General features: G+C 35.3%; 2 protein-coding genes across 5 annotated transcripts in view; both read right to left on the reverse strand.

The window, feature by feature from the left end:
* Positions 1-362: 362 nt before the first annotated feature.
* Positions 363-4,111, reverse strand: LOC100817908 (probable receptor-like serine/threonine-protein kinase At5g57670). The gene is made up of 10 exons (XM_003526823.5): positions 3,748-4,111; positions 3,564-3,646; positions 3,188-3,431; positions 2,455-3,048; positions 2,110-2,358; positions 1,857-2,020; positions 1,664-1,740; positions 1,436-1,583; positions 1,131-1,280; positions 363-1,037 (listed from the first exon to the last, which is right to left on the reverse strand). The coding sequence occupies exons 1-10, from the start codon at positions 3,899-3,901 to the stop codon at positions 798-800; spliced, it is 2,103 nt and encodes a 700-aa protein (XP_003526871.1). The 5' UTR covers positions 3,902-4,111; the 3' UTR covers positions 363-797.
* A 5,720-nt stretch (positions 4,112-9,831) lies between these two features.
* LOC100818971 (DNA topoisomerase 3-alpha) overlaps positions 9,832-26,312 on the reverse strand; it is a 50,637-nt gene continuing 34,156 nt past the window's right edge. For 2 of the 4 annotated variants that reach the window (XM_006581715.4, XM_006581713.4), the window contains 10 exons: positions 26,259-26,311; positions 26,083-26,182; positions 25,499-25,537; positions 15,444-15,522; positions 13,847-13,918; positions 13,586-13,657; positions 13,050-13,205; positions 11,949-12,069; positions 11,130-11,417; positions 9,832-10,163 (listed from right to left, as the gene is read on the reverse strand). In XM_006581715.4, coding sequence (XP_006581778.1) covers positions 11,174-11,417; positions 11,949-12,069; positions 13,050-13,205; positions 13,586-13,657; positions 13,847-13,918; positions 15,444-15,522; positions 25,499-25,537; positions 26,083-26,182; positions 26,259-26,311 — 936 coding nt within the window. In that variant the 3' untranslated portion in view covers positions 9,832-10,163; positions 11,130-11,173. Of the gene's footprint in view, positions 10,164-10,227; positions 10,562-11,129; positions 11,418-11,948; positions 12,070-13,049; positions 13,206-13,585; positions 13,658-13,846; positions 13,919-15,443; positions 15,523-25,498; positions 25,538-26,082; positions 26,183-26,258; position 26,312 lie in introns of those variants that run through there. The other 2 variants (XM_006581714.4, XM_003526825.5) reach the window with 2 other exon arrangements.

Below are 26,312 nucleotides of genomic sequence, written 5' to 3' on the forward strand. Positions count from 1 at the left end.
TCAACTCATTTCCACCCCTATATATTAGTTAGTCTAAATTTTCAAAATAACATTTCTGCGCCGTAAGAGCTTCTTTCATCTTAGACGGCAATTAGATGATGTGAATATATCCAAGTTCCTTAAAGAGCCACTTCGCTGAAGAAAAAAAATTACATGCAGTGAGGCCTAACTTTAGCATAGGATTAAACCTAAACATACCTTATATGTGCATCGCTTCATACATATACATATATATATACATATTCTACTTATATATTTGCATCTATATTAATAGCATGAAAATCCAGTGAAAGTTACCTTAAACTCAAACTTTACAGATCAGTTTATTCACAATTTCACATCACAAGAAGAAAGCATAGAAAATAGTTTTAGTTAAGAAAAGAAAAAGGAAAAAAAGATATATAGTCTTAATGACGACGAGACCACACTTTATGTATGTGGACTTTGGATGTGACACCAGGCAACTAAGAAGCAAAAGGTCGTTCTCTCAAAGTGGAATATATGTACTCTTCATTGTTTGGTCAAATTTTACGCAATTAGCCCCGTTAGAATCTGATCCCAAAAGCCCAAACGCACCAACATGAGTTTTCTACCGCTAAAAGCTTTCCAGAATACAGATTGAGTGAGACATAGCTACAAAGTCAAGGAGGGGGGCTGAACTTTTTTTGCCGTTGGACCTCTCTTCCAAGACCCAATCAGTGCTATACTGCAGAATTTGAAAATCTAACCTAAGAAAAACAAAAAATAATTATGAAACAAACATTTGATTCCAATGTGGCATCAATATGAACAACTGGTTAGTCAAAACTTGAAGATCGACTCCATCTTCCATGCAAATAGTCCTCCAAAGAGACACTCTGCTCGGTGCTACTGATAGAAATCGTATCATCCTCCAAGTCCAGTAAAGCAAGGTTTAGGTGTGACTGAATGTTAGTTGGAACTGGTTCCTCATCACATCCATCGAGTTCCTGTGGCGCAATAACTTCTTGTTCTGCCCATCTTATCACCTCTTCATCACCGTGCAGAAGTTTCAATATCTGCATCGTTACAAAAACATGACTGATATTTAAAAAGGACATAAAAGGAAGGACATATGGAATGGAACACATTTGCACAGGCAAAAGGCTTACAAGGCTGATTTGAGGTCGCAACCTAGGAACCCGTCTAATGCAGAGAGTAGCGGCCAAAATCATTCTCCTGATCTGGCAATCGTCATATTCACTGCCTAGGCTTGGATCAAGCAACTGGGAAAACTTCCCACCTTCCAAAATTGGTATTGCCTGGATATTGTCATCAATCTCATTTAAGTCCAATTCATAGGATATAGTAGCATATGCAGGATATTCAGTTCTTATACTTGTACACATTTCATTCATTCAAATACATTGTTGTAACAATCTTAGATGCTGAGTCTATAAGTGAGAAAAAAACTTACCCACATAACAAGGCTCCCCTGGCCCTTTGGGCATTCATTGTTAATGGGCTTCCTATTTGAGAGAAGCTCAAGGAGTACAACACCAAAAGCATATACGTCAATTTTATCAGTCACTCTACCGTGCATAAAGTACTCAGGTGCGAGGTATCTGCCAGACAAAACTTGTTCAGAACAAATCAAAAGCTAAGGTAAACAAGCCAAAGGAGGAACAAGAGGGATGTTACACACCCAAAAGTTCCGGCCACATCAGTACAAGTAATATGGGAAGAAGATGAACCCCAACTAGCCAGTCCAAAATCTGAAAGCTGAAGTAATAAACGCAACGATTTAAGGATAAGTAACTGAAATCAAGTGGAAAATGTTTCAAAGGGTAACAATGTCATCACCTAACTAAGCAAGGGAAGAAAATATACTACAATACCTGAGGCTCAAAATCATCTGAAAGAAGGATATTAGAAGATTTCACATCCCTATGGATCACAGCCTGAGCACAGCCATTATGCAGATAATCCAGTGCCTCAGCTACACCCACGGCCACCTTGTACCTTTCTTGCCAACCAAATGCACTACAGTCCACCTTGTTGCCTTTGCCAGAAAGTACAAGTAAGAAAGACAAATTAGAGAATGAAAAGGTTTATGCAATCGCTAGCAAACAAAGCCAAATAAACATCTACCATGAAGGTTTTCTTCCAGGCTTCCTCTTGATAAAAAATCATACACTAGTAGCAAATGGTTGCCCTCTAAACAAAAGCCAGATATAGATATTATGTTCTTGTGGCGCAAAGTTGTAATGATCTCAATTTCCTGAACAAACTCCTTTATCACGTTTTCAGACGGCTTCAAAATTTTCACCGCCAATTCCTCGCCATCTGGAAGACATCCTCTGTAAACATAACTACAGCCACCTCTGCCAATCAAATTATCTGAAAACACAATTGAAAAAAACCAATCAGAAGATACCCCAAGCAAGCAACCAGAACAAAAACGAGGAAACAAAAGTTGAAACGGTGAAAGCTAACCAGATGCAAAGTTGGAGGTTGCAGATAAAAGTTCCTGCAAACGATATAATCGGCACAAGGACGAGTACTTCTCTTGTAATACTAACAATTCTTCAGGAAGGCTACTCAAACCACTGCAAATGGAGGGAAGAGTAAAGAGAGTAGTTGTAGCAGATTCAAATGGCACAATGGCACCACTCACCCCATCAAGAGGGGAATCATCAATCTGCTTAAAACTAATTTGTTTATGATCTGGATGGACCACAGCAGAAGAATGACAATTCGGCTGCCGCAACGCCCGTTGAAAAACAAATGTATTCTTCATAGAAGAAGACTTATGGTTATGCTTCTTGTGATGAAACACATGGCGAAGCAGTGACCAACCAGGTTTAGGCTTCGAATTATCCACCACAACCGAAAAACAAGGAGCATCTTCAAGCTTCTTAAACGGAACCAAAGCAAGCGGATTCTCCTTCTCAACATCCTCACACAACCCTTGCTCAAACTCAGTTCCAGAACCCTCTTGCAATGCACAACTTCCACAACTCTTCATATTCTTATTTGTGTAAACCACCAACGATTTTGACGACAAACTTGACCCTTCACACAATTTCTCTGCCACAACAGTAAAACTCTATCATTCTCATTTTTTTTTTCTGACCTAACTAAAAAACTAAAACACATTTTACCGACGAAGTATATTATAAAGGTCCTAAGTAAAATAGACGCAGAAAACGAAGGAATAAAGCAAAACCTCGATCACTGCAATTTCCATTAGCTTCTCTCCGGAACGCGATTTTGCCATTATCAACGGAGAAAACAGAGATACACTTCGGCAATTTCTTTGCGCAGTATTTCGCAACCCACGCGGAAGAACGAATAGTATGATAAGATTTCGAAGTTCCCAAAATCACGGTGGAAACGCCAAACGCCTTTGCCTCCTGCACCAACGCCTTCCTTACCGAACCTCCGCGACACACTTTAAGCCTCAGACCAACCTGAACGGAACCGAAAAACCGTTACGGAGTTTGGAAATGGAAAAACGCAGTAACGTAACGGCTCATTCATTTCGCGTAGCCCGAAACGAAAAAAAAAAAAAACAAGTAACGGCGAAAAACGAACCAACGAACCTGTTTTAGGTTGCAGAAGCCTTCATAAACGCCGAGAACGGAATCGAACGTCTTCACGAGAGATAACAGCGATGCCGTTCCCTCTGTAATAACAAAAAAAAAATAGTAATGATTCAGATTATTAAGAGTAAGAAAAAAAACAACGTTAGAGAGAAAGAAGAAAGAGAGAGAGAGAGAGGGGAACCAGTGATGGAGTCGAGGACGTGAAGCGCAATGACGAGGTCGCCGGGCTCGGCGACCTTGACGAGAGCCCACGTCAGCAATTCGCGGCTGCGAGGATCTAATTTAACGCCGACGAGGACTTTCCGGCAACCGGCACCGTCGCCGATTAACATCATCGGAAGAGTCACTTTGTGTGTGTGTGAGTGTTGAATTTGTTCTTCTCTCTCTTTCTTTTTATTTCTCTCTCTCTCTCTTTTCGGTGTTGGTTGCTTTATCTTGGGAATGGCGAGAGAGGAACGAATCGTGCTCGAGGACCGTGGTGTCTAAGGGGAATGTTCTGGTGATTCGCAGGAGAGTGAGAGACTATGGATTCTGTTGTGGACCGTTGGTTGTGTCGACCGTGATTCGTTTAGTCACGTTAATTATCGCTTAGTGGACCCCGCTTCGCTGACGTGGCGAATGCTGAATCATCAGTGTGCTGCTGATTGGATGTGGGAAGTCGCATTCAGGTTCTGTAGACTGCACTTCAGAGTCTACTCTTTGAAAAAGACTGCTTTGCGTTTCAGAAGCCTCCTTCTTCACAGTGATTCATACTCAATTTTATGTTTCTTCACAAATGTAAATGTTTTTCATTTTTTGTCATAAATTCCTAATATTACATTTCTTTTTTTAATGATAGTTTTGTTAGTAAAATCTGTCACATTTTATCTCTTTCTTTCTCTCTCTTTCAACCTCTACCCCGCTTTATATTATCTTCCTAGACTACATCTTATTGTACTGTGAAAGAAATTCTGTTCATTTGACCTCAGATTAAACATAAAAAACTCAAATCAAGACACTTTACTATCAAATAAATTGGAAATTCTTATGAAAACTTGTGTTTTTAAACATTTTTGTAACATATTTTGATAATTAATTACAAAAATAAATTTAACAATGTTTAGTTTTGTTGGATGCTGTGATGTACTAATTATTTCATGCTTATTATTATTATTGTTAAATAAACACTTTTCACCAAATAAATAGTCATCTCATTAAAAAAGAGAACAAATTTTTTAACAAAAAAAAAAGAAATGGGGTTAAAGAAGTATAAACAAAACTAATTGTCACCCTTTATAACATAAATATCTGATCATTTAATAAAGAATGAATGATATACCATGTAATAAATTTTTTATATTGGTATAGCAAATTTTAAATAAAATTTATTAATTTTTATAATAATTATTTTAAAGATGGTTTTTCAGTTAATAGTGTAAAAAGATTATACTAACATGCACATTGAATCCTTTTGTAGAAACATTCTGAATATTATCGTATAAAAGTAAATATTTCGAAAGAAATTGAGTAAATGTTGTGTTTAATCAAAGTTTAAAGTAAAATATAATAATAACAATTCGACTTATGCAATATTTTTAATAAACAGTGTTGGAATCAAAATTTGGGATTGCATGACTATCTTAAACTCTTTTTTTTTTTTTTTTTTGCGACTGTCTTAATCTCTGAACATATCAAAACATGGAAGCTTGATTTACAGTATAACTAATAAACTTACGGGATAAACTTTACTCATTGGTTGGCATGTTACATGTTTTAGTGTTATTATGAAAGTTGGCTAAGATGCTGTGTGGCAGAATATACAATTATGTGACAAAATAATAATGTTAGTGGTCAAATCATTCAAAGGAAACTTTAATGCGGGGTCCACATTATTTAGAATGATTCTGCTTTCTTGTTCATTCATGTACACCATTAAATGTTAATCAGCCATTGAAAATGGTGAAAAACTGTTTTTCATGTTATTTTCAAGCCCATTAATATTACTAAAACTCTAGGTTACTAATGTGGGTTATTCAATTAACAGATTGATAAATTAACTATCGTATCATAATTACTAATTATTAATTCATGTATGAAATACTAATATTCAGTTTTATTAATATAGTTTGATTCTCGAGTCTTTCCTTTTTAAGCATATGGTGAGACATCCATTCTTTGAGCGTTTGAGTCGATCCATATATAAGAAAAATATTTATTTGAAAAGATTAATCCATTACATGAAAATCAATATCTCAAATTGGCGTGTGAAAGTCATTTTCGCTCAATAATAAATATTGAGATAGTATAATAATACAAAAGATCTTGTTATTATCATCTCATTATCATAGTATCACTTGTTGTCTGGCACGTGTCTTCACAATTAAATTAAAATATGCGAGTGCATGTGTGTCTTTGTTCTCTCTAAATGCACAAGAGTTATACAAGTTTGAATTTTCACATAATTAACAATAGTTATAGTTAAGATATTTTATTTATAAGCGATGATATGTGGACGACATATTTTCATCATTAAATGCGGTACAACTCATTTAATAGAAAACAATATGGAGTAGTTATATCAACAAATTTAAGGGACAATTGCAATTCATTAAAGCCATCAATTCATAAAATAGGTAACTCTTGTGTGGGAGATCCTGCCCCAAGATTTCCCTAATGTCTTCTAATGAATTCAGGATGTTGGAAGTTCGTAGTCCAAACCTTTGTGCTAACCTACTACTAGTACAATTTTCACTAAAATAAATGCAACATTTCTAAATAAAATTATAGCCAAAGTTTTACGTGCATATCAAGATATTAGGCGCGGGAAAAAATGTTGGAAAGCTCATGTAAAATATACCATTCCAATCCAAGAAGATGGCATTACCTATAAAAGAAAGTGTTGAACACTATACATGCCACCAATTTTGTTATAGAAGGGACCCATGCAATACTAGCCGTTCTAAAAGCAAACCAAAGACAAATAAGTGTGGGGGAAAACCAGAGATTGCTTACGGAGTCAGAAATACTCTGTAAATCAAAAGTTTGATTCTTTTCCCCACCCTGAGTATTCAATTCTAATTATGCTAAGTTAGCCATTGTTGGGAAGTTATGAATGAGATAACTTTTTTTTACCATGATATATATTGGTATTGGTGTGAAGCTATTTCTATCAGAATTATTGATTTTTTTTAGTACTATAAACAAAACAAATTAAATATTATATATCTAAGATGAAATAAGATTTAAATATTTGACCACTTAAAAATATAAATTGTTACCACTTAAATCAACTATGTTACTGATAATTTATGAATGAGATTACGAGTAGCTCATAATAATCTTTTCACTAATAACAATAAAATAATGAAACACTCAAATTTAAAGATAAATGATATCTTCCTGAATGCATCATTATTTTTTTTTTTCATAAACATTAGTATGTCTTTTACATGATAGTATATTGATGATTCTTTAAATGTAATAAAGAATATAAGTACGCGATTACATTAGTTTTAAATATTTTTATTATTAATTTAGTCCCTTGAAAATTTAGAATATCTTCACATTCATCCTTATAAAATTAAAAATAACAACATAAAAGAATACATTCAAAATTTATTTATTATCTTTGAAAGAGTGAATTAATAAGATTATTTTTAAAAATTTATTCTAATAGGTAACAAATTAAAAATGTATTCTAATAAAAATAATCACAGTAACGGGTAGCGAGTGCCCGAAGCTAATCGAATGAAATAAGAAAATAAGAAAATTTTGATGCCCCTTTTTTTGTTTTCGTTACAACTCAAGCCGAGAAAGAGAATTAGGTATTAGATCTTTATAGCTTGATTATCAAATTATACTTTTGTATTTATATTTCCTTAACGTGAAGCCTCAAAAACTGCTGTTTCTGACGGCTCGAATCAACCAACTATTAATAAATAAAAAAATTAGATTAAATTTTGTATTGTTACAAATAAATTATTCCACGAAAACTAAAAAAATATATTTCATAATTTGATAATTATGTCGATATTTCATATTGGCTAAATGTGATACATAATTTTCGTCACACTACTCGATTAGAAAATTATTCATTGTACAAAATTTTAATTGTAATATTGGGCTAGTTTGTTTAGACACATTTTTTAAAGTAAGTGTTTTTTAAATAATATAGACAATTTTATGATGTTCTAATGTTTTTGTATAAATTGTTTCTTCTTAAAATGAGTTATTTTCTGTTTTTTAAGAAGCAAATTTTATTGATTGATTAAAAAGCACTTATTTTAAAGTTATTTTTTCAAAAATTTAAACAAACTTCCCCAAACTATGCACATAACATCCGAAACTCATGCCTTATAACAACACACTTGACCTTAAGTTCATATTACTACATTGATAGTAATTATTTTATTAAATGAATTTATAATAAAAATTTAGCAGTAAATGATATGTTTATCCTACACACATTACCTCCATAAAATGATCGATCCGAATTTCGATTGCATTGATATGAAATTATAAAACTGATCTAGCAGTGAAGGGAAGATAGAGAGTGAGAAGGTACATCTTCAACTTTTTTACTAACAATTAACAACTAACATGTGTTTTGTTAATAAAAAAAATTACATTGATATTATTACAGGCTTGAGATGAGATTGCATTTTTTTACATCTTTTCAATGGAGATGAGGTCACTTTGATTGTTCAAAAGTAAGAGTAAAATAAACAATATTAGTTGAAATAATAATCATAAATGTGTTAAAAAAATCAAATTAAAGTTCTCATCAACAGTTGGCTGAGATTAAATATTTTATCCTTTCTCATTTTTAAAGAAGCCAAATTCCTTTAAACCAGTTTCCTCTGCCCTTATTCCTTCCTACAAAGCTACTCAAACTTTTGTGTTCATTTTTTAAGTAAAAAATAAAGTGAACTTTGTGTTTATTTCACATGTAAGAAGTGCGCACATGTAGTTGATCATATCATTTGTCCTCTGCGAATCTGGCTAAACCATCAACATCTAAATGTGCACCTAACCTTGGTAGCGTTGGGTTTCATTTGATGCCTTTTCCCTACCTTGAAATTCCATGCACCACTATTGAAGTCAAGATTAGAATAAGAGAGGTTTTTATTGCAGAGAATAGAAAAAAAGGTAAAGGAAGAATATTTAAAATATTCTAAAAAGAACATATGGGAAAGACTTTTCCATCTTTCTGGTTGAAAATGATGCTACCCACTACCTTTGGCAGTATGGTCGAAGCTGCACTTCATGAAGCCGAAGGACAACTCTGGCCATAAGCTATAATTTAATCCTGACCTCTTGGTTACCTACTTTCATGAAGATACCGATTTAAAAAAAAAAAACTTTCATGAAGATAAATTGAATTGTAAAAAAAAAAGTGCAAAAGTTATATGTCAATCAGAGAAATAAGAAAAGTGAGTATGGATTATGGAAGATGAAAAATAAAGAAAAAATATAGTAGAATAAGGATCATTTTGGATAAATTTTTCTAGAAGTACTTTTAAGGGAAAAAATTAGAAAAGAAAATAAGATAAATTTTTTCATAAGTTAAAATCAATTTTTCATTAAATAATTTATAAAAACTCTTTCATATAACTTATCTAAAATACAAAAAGACATCTACAAATAAATTTATGGTTAATTAATAAAGAATTTATTTTAACTTATGAAGTAACCTATTTGTTTTTCTTTTGTTAAAAGTGTTTTGAAAGAAATTTAAATATGTACGACACTTTGAATTGCTAAAAGATTATTGTCTGCATGAGCTTTGGGCGGGATTAACATGCCGCATATTTGTAAACCGTCCATTATCAAGTACCTAAGCAAAATGCAAGTTGTCTTTAGTTACTCCCTAGTTGCCCTTATTCACACGTTTCCATTATTTAGAAAAGAGTTTTTTTTATTAAGAATTTAACCATTTTAAGAAAACTAGTACGGTGATATTGGAAAACTGAACTTCCAGACATCCTTATTTAATTATCAAATTGCATTATTATAGAAGATACAAAATACAACTGAACACCACAGTAGTCGGCATACAAATGACTCTAGAAAGTTTCATTTACTGTTTACCTTTAGATGAAGAGAATGGAAACGATATTTGTTTAAAGTAAAAATTCCCTTATTCAAGAATTATTTTAAGTAAAAAGAATAAAATGAAGATTCTTAGGCAAGAGACTAACCGTCTTTTCTTTTCCATCCAAACTCCTGGCATGAGGGGATTTAGAGAGCTTTTTAAAATGATGCCACTAAAACGAGAAGTTAATCATATCACCTAATCCTTTCTTACTCATTTGTGTAATCATTCCATGATTTTAATTTGGATGGAAATTAACATTTCCCCCAACATCCGTTCGATCAAGTTTCAAATACTCGACAAAAGTAAAAATCATTTAAAACTATACCATAAAATGTCGTGCATGAAAAATAAAAGGCAAAAAAAAAAAAAAGATATCGAGAAAATTTTTCTATATCTAAAACTGTCGTGAACATTTGAATCTCTGCTTGCTTGTAATGTGAAAAATCAGCAACATGGTTGCGGCCAAAAAGATAACGTGTCTGTATTTTGGGCAAAATATTAAAAGCCCATACGCACATGATCTGCAAATTAACAATAAACCGATTAGATGCGTCGGCCAGGATAACTTGAAAAAAACCTTCCATGCAGAAAAAAAATAATTCAATGGCTTTGATCCACAATAAAGCATTATAAAATTATTCTACGATACAGATTCAATTTCCATGCTACTTATATGCTTTGATTAGATTAAAGCATACACAAAAAAAAAAAATAATAAATTAGGTCATTGGCAGAGAAAATTGAAACATGATTTATGACTTGGTTACTAAGTATGGATTTAGTGCTCCCTCCTTAGCTACAGTCAAACAATTGCTATGAGCTTGCCCTCGCACATGCTCCCTCAGATTTAGCAAATGAAGTGTTTCGTGACAGCCTAGCCCACCATGTGCTCCACAAACAGACGGTGTGACCAAATTTTCTTGATTTGAAAAAGATTGAAAATTTGTACCTCAGTATTACAAAATGCATACTAGTTGATGCAAATGAAACAAAAGTCTATGTAATTTATGTCACTGTAGTGCATCTGCAGTTCTCGTCCATATCTAAATAAATAAACAAGAAGCTTGCATTACACCCTACTTTTGCATGAGAAAAAGTTTTAAGAGATTGTCCTATATTTCAGCTGCCTTCCACGAGGGCTTATAATGATAATTTAGATATCAGCCTACCAATAGAAAATTAAATATCATAGACAGGAATTGATCAATCCCAATACCCTTCATCAAATGGCTTCAAGGGCATACTTATACAAAGGAGATCCAATTGAAAAAATTCTTCCATTATTTTTTTATTAAGTTAATGCTACAAGTTCCTACGCAAGAGATAAAACGATTTGGCAAACATTGGCATATTAGAACCGGCATAAGTTTTGGTAATGCATGCTCAAAAAGTTTGACAGACTACATTACCGGTGCTTAAACAAACACATAATAATAATAAATTAAAAAAAACAAAAAAAAAAAACAGAAAGGTTCTGGATGCTCAACCTGGTTTTCCTTCTACACAGTTGAGATGAATCATTGAGAATAGATCAGACACCACGATGGGGGCAGACATTAGCAAAGTGAGATGGATCACCACACGTATAGCATCTTCTACCAGAAATAGGATCTCCAGTGGCTGACATAAATGTTGTGTTAGCAGTACGAGATCCATACTGACCACCTCTACCACGAGATCCACGTCCACCAGTTTGCCTAGGATTCAAGGCTGGAATACTATTTGAGCGTGTAACACTTCTGCCTCCAGTGCCAGCATTGAGGCTATCCTCCCATCTGTGATAGGGGTGATAAGGATTATTTAAACAAAATAACTATCTCAAAACCATGCAATATGTTTGGTTTCTCTAAGCTGCTTGAAACATCATCTATCACATTATTGAAAATAAAGAGTTGATGCCTCTTCAAAAATTAGATTCATAGACTATGTAATGGTGAGGTGATCATATTTAAATTCAATTTTATAAATGTCAATTTGAGCTATTTGTGTGGATGAAAAGCAGCCTAAGAGGAAGAGGTTGGAAGCTTAATCATTCTGTTGTCAAGAGTCTAGACATTATTAAGTGCTAAGTGTCAAAGATGTGACAGTTACAAAAATTTGACATAGATAATCAAAGACAATTCTCCTGCCCTTGTTACAAACAAGAAACTCCACAAATAAAACCATGCACAAGGTAAAATAACACCAGCCAGTAAACTCAATTTGTTGAAATTCTTCATATTTGTGGCACTCCTAAGAGAAAATATAGCACAAAAAGCTGAAATATAATTATACAAAAAATAAATAAAAATAAAGAGTTCACGTACACAAAGAAGTTGCATTCCTGTGATTGACACGAGTAGAACTTCCTTCCCCTGTTGTTTACTGTATTTGCAGTTCGCAAAACACATGGTGTTCCACACGAACTGCATGAAACAGAAGCTTCCCCTGCATTGTTTAATGGTTTATAAAATCCAAAGCTTTAAATTTCAATTTTGACAGCTGCTAAATGACTGCAAAAAGCACGATAAAAAAAGAACAGGAATTTCTAACATGATGCACTGAGTTAAGATTTCTTTTAGTTTATTTTTGTCGAATAAGTCAGTTCACACTTTTTAACATCCCAGTAAAAAAGTATGCACAAGTTACAAAGACAAACCGTAACTTGAGCTAGAGTGGCAATGACATGTAAAAACAAGTAAACCATTAAATTTTAACACTTATCATCTATAACATAGGTTGATGTGGATGTGGAGAAGACAAATTTGTTTCTAGCGCATGGAAAGTTGATAACCAAAACACTGAAGGGCAATCTAGATAAAAAAGAAACGAGAAAAACGGAAACAGAAGAGAGGAAAAGGAGAAAATATGAAACATGTTGCAGTGGTGTATATTAAATTCCTAAAATACAAAGAGTACATGAAATCTTGAAAATGGAAAAGACAAATAAAAAATTCCTGAATCAAAGCTATATATGGTTTCCCAAACCTAGATTTGATAAAAAATAAATAAAAAATTGTGTCCTCACACTTTATGCAGTTTAACCTACAGGCTACAGTATATCTTAGGCCAACATGCACAGAAAAGAACAGAAATTTCACCATGATCAATGAAAAGCTTCCCGGCATTCAAACCCTAATCCAATACACCCTAACAATCATTGTGTAATTAAGCATTGCATATCACGGGTGAGCTTTTCAATTTGTATCAAATATCAGACCAAGCCCAGACAATTAACACAAACCAGTTTATAGTAAACTCCTCACTAATCCATCATTCCAAAGTAATACACATTCAGTGTCTTCATGAATGGCCGTCACCATTTGCTCAAATCCCAGTGGCAACACTAAATATCCAAGAAATACATTTTTTTATTTCTATAGACAGACTAAACAGGCATGGAATTTTAAAATCTACGGAGACCATACCATTATGTTCACTTGTTCCATGATGTTGAACATTCCCATAACGTAAAGGACAATCAGTGGAAGAATGTCCTGTTTCTCGACAGTTCATGCAAGCTCCTTGCCTTGGGTTAGTATGATGGGCATTGCTGGTTGGTGCAGTTGGTCCTCGAGGTCTTGCTGGAAAACATGGTAAGGTATAATGAGAGGATTGGAATATTTATTTATTGAAACAATGGGAATGGCAACTCACTGACTTGTGACCACAATTCTAAAACTTATTTTATGCTGAAGAATAAAACAAAACAAAAAGTAAAAAATAGCTTAGTGGTATCAATAATATCCATAAAATAAATGTTACTGTCTCCTAAAAATGTTTGCATGTCATTAATCCACTTACACATTCTGTATTGACACTGTCATACTCACATAGATTATCTCAAAGTTTTTTCACATTAAATGCTTACAACTATTGTTCAATACAACATCACTCTGCATAGGTATAATCCAGCTATATTTTTTATAGCATTTCCAGTAATTACTTAGCCATTCTCACAGACCTGGCATGCGAGGGCCCCTGCCACATATTTCTGTCAACTGTGCAAGAATCTCATCACAGCCACCAATGCAACCTATCATATCACATGCATTAATTAAACATAAACATTTGCACTAAAAAGGGTTTGAGAAGTCACCATATACTCATGAATGAACTAATAAGTTAAAGAACCACATTATTCTGGGTCTCCTTTGGCTCTTTCGGCAGGTATCAAAAGGTTAAATCAGGTGAAAAGAAATTAATCTTGCAGAAGTGCACCTACCTAAATGGTTGGGACTGTAGTTTGGTGGTATCTCCAGCCGCCTAAACTTGAACTGAATCAAGTAAACAGGACCTATAACATTTTATCCAATCAGATATGGCAATAATATCTAAAACAAGACGCATGATTAAGATCACTAAAACATAAATTAAACAATACAATTGAGAGACAGAGAGAAAGAAGAGAAGCACGTGTAGAAAATTGTGTTTCAACTACACCATGAGCTAGATATTTATGCAATGAACATAATGAATAGAAGATACAATTTTCGAATTCCTATATTTACTTGATACAACAAACCTGGGCATTTACTGATTTACATAATAATATGCATTTCTAAAAGAGTATATAGGTCATACGTAATAAGCATATCACAAAGATAACTTATCCAAGGGCCACTCAAAGTTTGTAGCCTGTTTATAAATTGTTGGACACTTGGATGGCTTTAAAATCACAGATGAGGGAAGAAAGAAAAGTTATCAACATTCCACTGGGAATTGGAGCCACCCTTGTGTCCCAATTCTCAATCAATTTCCTATACCATAGATTTTCATCTGCATGAATCCTAAATATTAAAAATAATTACAATTAAATTATAAAATAAATTGTCGGGAAAAAGTATTAGTACACCATAAACCGTAGGGGTGATCATGGTTGGGTTGACCCGTCCCCTAGCTGAGCTAAAATTATCGGGTTGGGTCAGGGTTGACAGGTTGAATCGGATTGGAAGTGGATGAACACAAAGTAATTGGGTTTGGGAATTTTTTGAACCCAGCCTGACTGGATAAAATATAATAATGCTAAATATTTAATTACTTTTAATCTTCAATTTATTTATTTATTCTTTTTAAATCTAACTTTTGAGACAAGATATTTAATTGCACCATTAAATGTTAATCAGCCAATGTGATTAAGGCAGAGAGGCTGAAGCAATGGAAGGGTGGTGCAATGAACGAAGCCTGCCTGCGATCTCAAGGTTTAGGATGCGGAGACAAAGCCATCTAGATAGGGAGATCTAATACCATATCGAAAATTAGGTCTGAATGAATTTATTTCATGGCAATAATACTGAATAATCATACGGGATATATACAAGAGTTCTATGCTATTTTAGTATTTTAGGAAACAAAATAGTTGTGTCTCCCTACTCTACTCTAAGATCCCTTGATTCATGGGATTTTCCTAATCACTCAAATCTGCACAAATCACAAATTATCACACTAATTTCCTAAAATATTTTTCTTCAAAGCACTGCACAATTTGTCACAGTATCACTTCCTTCACATCATTATATTCAAGGAATATATTGTTCAAAATCTCTATTTTCTCTTATCCCACTTAAATGCCTATAATTTCAACACTAAACAGTTAATAACATGTAGTTTTGGTAAGGTGGATGAGCAAATTGTAGTTCTAGACAATGAAGTTATTTCCACTTAAGTGCTCATACTCTATAAATTTAATGCTTTACTATTTTATCAAAATTTAAGGAGAAAAAAAAGGCCAAACTCACACATTAGTATGCAAGCCACTGATTTGTATATTTTCAGTGCAAAGCTACAAATGTATCTTATATAAATATAAAATTGTCACAAACCAGGAGTACAAAAATTGCAAGTATTGGTCGTCACAACTGCTTCAGATACTGATCCAGGAAGCCAAACAGCATTCCTACACTGTTCATTTAGAGGTCAAATTTATATTAGCATCTGTCAGTCGTGATCTTAAGAAATAGAGACAGGGCAACAAGGGAGGAAAACCACACAACTTTCATAAATCAATTAAACTGAATTCAGAGAGGATAAAAATTGGTTATCTATATGATTGAGTACTTAACTACTTTCTCTTTAATGATGCCTACTTCAAAAGTATAGTTAAATAGGATATGAGGAAGGAAATTATATTCAAAATATTATCATCAATGTGAAGAGTCATAGGAATATGTATCTTAACTAAAAACTAATAAAATTTAATGAGTGTTTAGATGTCCCACTCCCACATTGGCTAGGAATAAAGCCAAATTATTCCTTATAGAACTTGAGCAATCCTCCCCTTAGAACTAGCTTTTAGGATAGTGTTGTGATACATTCCATAATTAGCATAGATTTTATTTTGTAATTAGTACAGATTTGATTTGTATAGATTTTGTTCCACTGTATTTTGATTTGTATAGATTTTGTTCCATTGTATTTCTTTCCTTAATTAGGTCGTTGGCAGCTTATAAATAAGTCTTGTATTCACTCTTTGAAATACAAAATTACAATAATATTCAGATACTATTTCGGGCAGCCTTCATTGCTGCAGTTGATACTATTTCAGTGTCCAGTCTCTGAGTATACCACTGGTCGCCATCTGCTGCTGTCCAACACTGTTGTCAGCCATCGTCCGCCGTCGTGAAACTGATCGTTCTGCATTTTTTCTGTCTTGTTTCTGCGATTTTTCCTCTTCCCATTATGTCTACAGACGAGACAATCCCTCTTCTCAATCCCAATGACCTTTAGGCATTGCAAGGCTCATATCGACTTGATGGGAGCAACTACCTCCAGTGGGCCCAGTTGGTTTGTACTACTCTCAAGGGATGAAAGAAATTGAACCACATAGAAGGAGAACCTCTAGCCCAAACAGATCCTAAGTATTAAGCCTGGGATGATGAAGACTCTCTTATCATGACCTGGTTATGGCATTCTATATGACTCAAGAAATCAGCCAAAACTGTATGTTCTTCTCCACTGCTAAGGAGATTTGGGAGAATCTTAGTTAGATGTATTCTGTGAAGAAGAAGATACTGCAGCATGTTATGAGATAGAGAACAAGGTTTTCAATACCAAGCAAGGGGTCTTTCAGTAACAGATTACTATAAGACGTTGAATGGTTTATGGATCGAGTTGGATCAATGCCAGGATTTGAAAATGACGTTCACAACTAATTCTACCACATTGACACAGTTCATTGAAAGGATGAGAATCTTTAAATTTCTTTTTGGACTGAACTTTGAGTTTGATCTGATTCGGGTTCAGATTTTGGGAAAAGAAAAACTTCCTTCTCTCTTAGAGGTGTTCTACACTGTATGAGGAAAAGAAACTCAGAGGCCAGTAATGTTGGAAGGGGCAGTTCTGTTGATGGTTCAGCCTTAGCTACTGGTAAGGGTCCCACAAAAGGCTCATCCTCTTCATTTGGGAAGTCTCTCGCAAAGGCTAACCATGATGATCGCTGGTGCAGCTATTGTATGAAGCCAGGTCATACTAAGAAGACATGTTTTAAACTTCATGGAAAGAAGAAGGTACTTGAGCGCATCGGAGGATTCAGAGGTGCCACACAAAGGTGTGCTAATCAAACAGCGTATGCTTCCAAAGGTGTAGAAGACACACCTATCCCATAGGCCGAAAAGGAGATCCCATCTCTCAGCAAAGTAGAATTGGAACGTCTACAGGGCCTTTATGGACTCTCTCAATAAGACATCTAGCTCTTGTTCCCTAACCATGACTGGTAAGAGTTATAGCTTCCTATCCTTTAATGCTTCTGGTACTGAAAATATCTGAATTATAGACTCTGGTGCTATTGATCATATGACACCTCACTCTTATTATTTTTCATCCTACACCTTTTAACTGGCAACCAATACATCATTGTCACTAATGGTTCTCATACCCCCGTTACTGGTTGTGGTAACATTCAACTTCAATTTCCCTTCATTTGAATAATGTGCTCTATGTTTCCAAATTATCTAATAACCTTTTGTCTATTCATAAAATCACCTGGACTTAAACTGTGTTGTGACATTTTTTCACTCCCATTGTGTTTTCCAGGATCTTGCCATGAGAAGGACGATTGGAATTGCTAAAGAGTAGGACGGGTTATACTACTTGCAACATAAGGACAATAAAGAGTGCACTAGATAGAAGGCCATCGCTTCCAATCATCAGACAAGTTCAAAACCTTGGTCATCCTCCCAAATATGGCTTCAGCACAGGTGTCTAGGTCATCCTCTATTTAGTGTCCTTAAGTCTTTATTTCCTTTTTTTGTTTACAAAAATGTCAGTTGAGTCTTTTCATTGTGATGTTTGAGTTTGCCAAACCTTTTGATCTTGTTCATTCAGATGTGTGGGGACTTGCACCTATCAATAATATTTCTAGTGCAAAGTGATTTGTTTCTTTTATTGATGACTGCACTTGGGTTACCTGATATTTCTCATGAAAGACAAATCTAAAGTTTTCCAATTGTTTATAAACTTTTACCGTATAATTCAAACACAATTAGGGAGCCCAATTAAAAGATTGCATTATGATAATGGGAGAGAGTATGTGAATCAAAACCTTTCCAATTTCCTCAAAGATAATGGTGTTGTTCATGAGTTAACTTGTGTGGACACCCCTCAACAAAATGGGATTGCAGAAAGGAAAAATTGACATCTTCTTGAGGTTGTAAGAGCTTTACTCTTCCAAATATTTGTTCCTAAGTCTTACTGGGGGGAAAGCGGTTCTAACCGCCACTTACTTGATAAATAGGTTAACCTCTCATGTTTTAAATGGTGTTAGTCTTATTCAACTCATGACCACATTCTATCCGTCTGTTCCCCTTATGACCAATCTTCAGAGTCGTGTCTTTGAATGTTCTGTCTTTGTTCATGTTCATGATCCCTATCGGGGAAAGTTAGATCCTTGGGCTATCAAATGTGTCTCATAGGTTATGCCTCAAACAAAAAGGGGTACAAATATTATCACCCTCAAAGTCGTCGTGTCTATGTTTACAAGGATGTCACTTTTCATGAAACAAAGTTTTTCTTCAATAGTCCTCCGCTTCAGGGGGAGAGTAGTCATATTTTCCCTTGTTACAGGATTCCATTCCTACAGAGGATGACAAAGACCCTGAACCAACATCATCACCAGTTCAACATAAGGAGGACAGACGCTTTGGGAACCAGTATTAGCGAAGAAAAAAACTTGACCTAGTCCAACAACACCTTCAATCATCCGAACCGAAGGTAAGAACTTATACTATTGAGGACATCTTAGATGCCTCGTGTGAATCTAACCTAGATAATTTTCCAATTGCCTTAAGAAAAGGAAAAAGATCTTGGGTCAAATATCCTATATCCCAATTTGTGTCTACTAAAAATCTTTCTCTACAGCACTAGAATTTTATTTCAGCTATTGATTCTATCAGAATTCCTACATTAGTACAAGAAGCCTTAAATGATGAGAGCAGGGTTCGAGCCATGAATGAAAAAATGGGTGCATTGGAAAGGAACGAGACTTGGGAGATTGTAGAGAGACTGAAAGACAAAAAGGCAATAGGCTGTAGGTGGATATATACAGTTAAATATCAGGCTGATGGCACATTGGACCAGTATAAGGCGAGGTTGGTTGCAAAGTGATACACCCAAACCTATGAGATCGATTATGAGGAGACATTCGCTCTAGTGGCAAAAATGAATGCAGTTAGGATCATCATCTCCTTAGCAGCGCACTTTGGTTGGGAGATGCATTGATTTGATGTTAAAAACGTCTTCTTACATGGAAGCTTGGAAGAAGAAGTGTACATGGAGGATTCCACCTGGATATGGTGCCACTAATGGAGGAAATAAAGTTTGCACACTAAAGAAGGCCCTATATGATCTCAAGCAATCTCCTTAGGCTTGGTTTGGTAGGTTCACTCAAGCTATGGTATCTTTAGGGTACAAGCAAAGCCAAGGTGACCATACTCTCTTTATAAAACACTCCCAAGATGGTAAACTTACTTTGCTCTTGGTCTATGTCAATGATATAATCATTGTTGGTGATGATGAGCTTGAAAAACAAACCTTGAGGGAGAGGTTAGCTGCCTAATTTGAGATGAAGGATCTCGGGAAGCTAAAGAACTTCCTTAGGATAGAGGTTGCATACTTTAGGCAGGGTATATTCATTTCTCAGAGAAAATATATACTTGATCTCCTTAAAGAAGCTGGCAAGTTGGGCTGTAAAACCACTGGAGCGCCCATAGAGCAAAATCATAGGATTGGAAATGATGAAGAAAGCCCAAAGGTAGAGAAGACACAGTACCAAAGACTTGGGGGAAAACTTATCTACTTATACCACTGATAATTGTTGTTTATACGTAATTTGTGTATTTAAATCACATAGCAATTAACAAATTTTCCTCTTTCATTGTTTCTTTTGTATTTAAACATTAAGAATTTAACGTCTTCTGAGTTTTTATCCAATAGATGCTAAAGATAGTAAATTTATAGTGTTTTTTGGTGATATACTTTTTGTAGAAGCCACATAGGAAGCCAGCTGTCACATGCAAGCACGCTTAGCGCGTGGTCACTTACGCCAGTTGGGCTTTTTGCGCTGCGCTCAACACGCCATCTCACTTCACGCACAGTCAATGTCAAAAAACATGATTGAGCTGTGTTTTAAGAAAAAAAAGGAGGGAACACATTTCATTCATTCTATTAGGTAGCAAGGAGCTAGGGCATGACTAGTGGAGAGAGAGTCATTCATTTGGAGCATTCCATCTCCTTTAATCTCCATCTTCCTCCATTTTTTTTCACTTCCTTTGCCCCTTTTTGTATTTGTAAGTCTTTCATGACAATGAGAGGCTAAACCTTCCATTGTTGGGAGCTCAACAACCAAACACTCTTAATGCAATGATTTTAACTATCTATTTAATGTTATTTCAATATTATTGTCTTTTTTCTGTGCTTATTATCGTGTTTAAGGCTTGATCACCCATGCTCATGTAGTGTTATAAAGTTTAGGCATTGACAAATGTTTATTTCTTAAGAACTGGGAAAGAACATCTAGGTAATCCGTCTCTAGGGATAGAATGTTGCTATTTAACCTAAATTATGCATCTATGTTCAAAATACAATTTGTCTTATTTATCTTTTAAGAGATTAGGAGTGAAATTAGGTAATTTAGGCTCTTTATGTGAAGAATCATGGCTATAGTATGCAAGTGATGTAGGTAATAACTGAAATAATATTGAATAGAGAAAAATCATTAACATCGCATCAAGAGTAGTTCTGGTACATTGAGCACCCAACATGCCCATAATTTTGCATCAATTATCTCTTCACTGCTCCGAGTGTTTGTTTTCTCACCCTTGCACATGCTAGCTCTGTAGTTTAATTTATGTCGAATTTACATTTATGCATCATCAAGTTACAAATATTCGATTCAATTCATTAATTACTTAAAATTGGACATATATAAACCCTGAGTACAGTCAAAGTCCCTATGGACTCGACAGTCGGTCTTACCGTTTTAAATTACTACTTGGACAAATTGGTATACTTGCCAAGGAGTTAACACTTACACCAGGCCTAATATTGTTAGGAAGTCCCACATCGGCTGCCTCAGTTTTTGGAGTGCAACTTATATATCTGTTGGACAACTTCACTTAGAGTCAATTGGTTTTAAGTTGAAATCTAACAGATATAGCCTATGCAGTTAGCATGGTTAGTCAGTTCATGCATGACCCAAGATAGAGACATTTGCAGGCAGTAAATAAAATCATTCAGTACTTGAAGTCTTCTCCAAGAAAGGGATTGTTGTTTAAAAAGGAGAAAAATTTATCCATGAAAGTATATATTGATGCTGACTATGCAGTATCAATTGTTGATAGGAGATCTACCACAAGATACTGCATGTTCTTCGGTGGAAATTTAGTAACATGGTGGAGTAAGAAGCAAAATTCAGAGCTATGGCTCAAGGGGTTTATGAGTTATGGATGAAGATCATACTTGACCTCAAAATAAAATATGAAGCTCCTATAGGACTGGTTTGTGATAATAAGTCCGTCATCAGCATTGCATACAATCCAATTCAACATGATCGAACAAAGCACAGAGATAGATCGACATTTCATTAGGGAGAAATTGGACAGTGGTCTTATAGCCACCGAATACATCCCTTCAAAGCTTCAGTTGGCAAATATGTTCACCAAGGGACTTCCCACGGAGCAGCTTCAAGACCTTACTTGCAAACTAGGAATGATAGATATACATTCACCAACTTGAGGGGGAGTGTTGGGATACATTCCATAATTAGCACAAATTTTATTCTGTAATTAGTACAAATTTGATTTGTACAAATTTTGTTCCATTGTATTTTGATCTGTAAAAATTTTGTTACATTGTATTTATTTCTTTAATTAGGTCATTGGCAGCTTATAAATAAGTCTTGTATTCACTCTTTGAAATATAGAATTACAACAATATTCAAATTATTATCTTTCAAGTGATAGTCTTAGATCTAGTTTTTTTTTTTTTATCAACAAAGATAAATTTTATATATATTCGAGTACCAGAGGTACAAAGATTACATAGGTGAGATCGTCCAAGTAAATGGTTCCAAGATCAGACTTAAGACAGTCTCAATAGGAACCAGAAGCTGACTACAAATGATAGTTTTGAAATCCATAGTCATAATAATATCCTAGACAAAGCATTCTCTAAGATTAGAGGACCATTGATTATAATGGGTTACAAAAGCTGGCTCCAAATTTCTGAGCCATGTCCACAGCAGAAATAATGCATCATCCAACAAGTTGTTGGCATTGAAGGTGCCATTTGAAAAAAGTATGTTGTTCCTCTTCTGCCAAATTGTCCAAGTCAAAGCCAACCACCAACACTTCCATCTAGTAGCCCGTATTCCATCAGTCAGACCAAGTACATGTTTAAGGAAATGCAGCCTAGGATTTTCTGGGAAAGCCACTAGGGTATTAACCCATGACAAAGATTCCCACCAAATATGAATGATTTTATTGCAGTGGAAAAATAAGTGGCCTGCAACCTCCTCCATTGTCCTGTAGAATGGGCACATCATATCATTAATCTCGACCTATCGCCTTCTCAGATTTGTCTTTGTTAGCAGTCTATCTCTAATTAATCTCCAAACAAACACTGAAATTTTCTTTGGGACCTTTATCTTCCATAGCTCCTCAAAAACTCCGTCACCACTGCCCTCTATGGTTTCCCCCCTCAACAAATTATACGCACTTTGTGTCGAGTATATGCCACTTGGGTCTGCTTTCCATACCTAATCATCCCTTCTGTATGGATGGATTGTCTTGCCTTCAACATCATTTAGGAAACTATCAACAATGGTAATCTCACTATCAAATAGTGGTCTCCTCCACCTAAAGTTCCATTCCCACCCTGATTCCGTGTGGGCTCCCAACTGTTGGATGACCTGGTTTTACCGTCGCGAAATAAGATATAGTCTTGGATACTTTGCTAGTAGAGATATGTCATCAGTAATCCAATTATCTTTCCAAAACTTTATCATATCACCACACCCAACCCTCCACGATATTCCATTTTGAAAAGTGTTTTCATGTTGCGGTTGATTAAGAGACTGTTTTAAGTCCCGCCACCATATGGACTCGTTGGGAACTCAAGATGCTTCATTCAAGCTCTGCCAACCCCCATATTTTGACTCCAATACCCTTGCCCATAAATCTTCATTGTGGTGGAATAGACTCAATTTCCATTTGCCCAGCAACGCAATTGAAATTCCGGATATCTTTGATGCCCAGTCCCTCTTCTTCCTTTGGAAGGCACACCGTCTCCCACTTGATCCAAGCAATCTTGTTTTGATCAGCTCCACCACCCCATAAAAATATGCGTTGTATTCTTACCAGCTTGTCCACCACTTTGTTAGGGACCCTGAAAAATGAAAAGAAGTAAATAGGAATAGATGTTAAGACCGACTGTATCAGTGTGACTCTCCCCCCAAAAGAAATGTGTCTTTACTTCCACTTTGATAATTTTCTCTCACACTTGCTGATAATAGAATCTCACAGCTGACACCGCCTTGGGTTTGATCCTATTGGTATACCCAAATAAATGAAAGGAATGGACAGCAAACTACAATTCAAGTGGTTTGCAGCCTGTTGGTTCCACTAGTCCGACATTCGAATTGCACCAACACAACTTTTTGCAAAATTTATTTTGAGGCCTGCAGCGAGTTCAAAGCTCCTCAAAATGACTTTGATTGCATTGACATTCTCCATTATCGCCTCACCAAAAAATATTGTGTCATCCGCATATTGTAGAATGTTGATTTCCACATTATTGACACCCACCTGGAATCCTCTAAACAGATTTTTCTCAATAGCTACTCTCATCAGACCATTCAAACCTTCAGCCACAATATTATACAGAAAGGGTGCTAATGGATCTCCCTGTCTAAGTCCTCTTTGTGGGATGAACTCAGCCGAGAGACTTCCATTTACCAATACTGATATGGACGCAGATCTTAAACAGCCCTCAATCCATTGTATCCATTTGGAGCAGAAGCCTATCCTTCTCAGCATGTATATCAAGAAATCCCACGATACTGAATCGTATGCCTTCTCATAGTCTACTTTGAAAACCAGGCATGGTTTTTTACTCCTCTGAGCTTCCTCCACCACCTCATTTGCTATGATCACACTATACAACATATGTCTGCCCCTTATGAATGCGGATTGTCTCTCATCTATAATGATTGGCATCACCTTCTTCAATCTCTTAGCCAGCAGCTTGGACATTATCTTGAACATACTACCTATTAGTGAAATAGGTCTATAGTCATTCAGAATTGTGGATCAGACATCTTAGGAATTAAGGCTAAAAAAGATGCATTGCAGCCCCTTGGAAAAATTCCATTTACATAGAATTCATCCAGAAACCGGAGGACATCAGGTTTGATTAAATGCCAAAATTCCTTGATAAACTTGAAGTTTAGTCCATCTGGGCCAGGACTTTTCTCGCTTCCACAATCCCATACAGCTTGTTTGACTTCATCCTCCTGGAAGCGCCCTACCAACATCTCATTTTGTGGATGACCAATGGTCTGAAAGTGGATTCCATCCAAGCGGGGTCTGTCTTGGTCAGATTCTTGAAATCTTTGCATGAAGAACTGTCGTACTACCTCTTTGACTTCTCCCGATTCATCAATCCAGGATCCATCAACCATGATTCCCTGCAGCGAGTTATGTTTGCGGTTTGCATTCATCAGCAAATTGAAGTACCGTGAATTGCAATCACCCTCTTTAATCCACCTTGATCTCGCCTTCTGCCTCAGTATAGATTCATGTGATTGAGCTGCTACCCATAGTGCTTCCTGGAATTGCTTCCTTCTTAGTACTTCTTGGGGGGATAACTGTCTGTCAGTAGTTTCCTCTTCCAATTTGTTTAAGTCAACCTCAATCTTCTTGACCTTCTTAAGAGTATGTCCAAAGTGTTCCTCTAGTTTATCTCTAATAGAGAGCAAACAGTTAGGCAAACTAATTGAACTATGCCATCTTGACTTCAAATTTTTCTACATTTCATCAAACAATTACTTTTCTCTTTTGAAATATTATCTACTATTAGAGTAGTGTAGTATAGACCTGCAGTTATTCAACTGCAGTCTCTAGTTAGTGTTAACTAAGTCTGTCAAAAGTTAGTTAGGCAGTTGAGTTCTGTCTATATATACAGAAGTGTACACTCAAAGAAAGTTGGTAAATAAAAACTCATTTTCTCTTTCTCTAGTTTTTCCTTTTCTCTCAAAATATCTCTTCTTAAGTTTTCTGTTATGGTATCTAGAGCTCAGTAAGATCAACATATTGGCAACTGGCAACTTCAAGTTGTAACTTATAATAAAGCAATTGGCAGGTAACTGGAAAAAAAAAACACCAACCTGAGGGTAACCCATACATCCAACCATAAAATTGCCATCCTGGTAAATGATAATATAAAAAATCAATCAAATGAAAGGTTCTGCTTGTATTCCTTCCAAAAAATATAAATTACATAAAAGAAAAGGACAATATCAAGAATATAATTAAGCAAGCCCTCATCCACAAAGGCACTGAAATTCAGCAAGTATAAACACTTAATATAAAGGCTTAAAAGGAGGGCTAGCTTAATAGGTGGAGGTAGAGAGAGAACTGGGAGAGAGTTGGGCGGAGAATTTTTCTCTGAGGAGCTCATGCTCTAGTGAGGAGCCCTGGGCTCTGGTTTAGGTCTATTTCATCATTTTCAGTATTAATACATTCACAGTTTCTTTTTCTATTCATTGTAAACTACTGTTACTGATTTCATTCTGTTTTTACTGTTTTGGATTGGAATCACACATAATTGAGCCATTTTATTTGATTCCCAAAAGCATGACCACCTATAAATCACATGAAAAGAATAAAAAAGTCACCAAAAAATCCAAACTTTGTTTATTAAATGTAATCATTCCCATGGTAGGGAACCACAATTGCCTGAAACACATACTCGATTTTTCCTTAGCAACATGTCTGATTCTTGACAAAGTCCACATCGTCGAACAACTTCTCCAGTTGCATGCAGCTCATCACTGCTAGATCTAGTAGATCTGCAATAGTGGTTAAAGATATCTACTAACATTTTGCATAAGGAATCATTGTGGCTGGAGGTTGGGGGATAATTACCTTTCAAAAAATATTGCCATGGCTTCTAAAAGTTTCACTTTATTCAATCTCGCC

The sequence above is a fragment of the Glycine max genome, chromosome 6 (assembly GCF_000004515.6).
Source record: "Glycine max cultivar Williams 82 chromosome 6, Glycine_max_v4.0, whole genome shotgun sequence".
NCBI classification, from domain to species: Eukaryota; Viridiplantae; Streptophyta; class Magnoliopsida; order Fabales; family Fabaceae; genus Glycine; species Glycine max.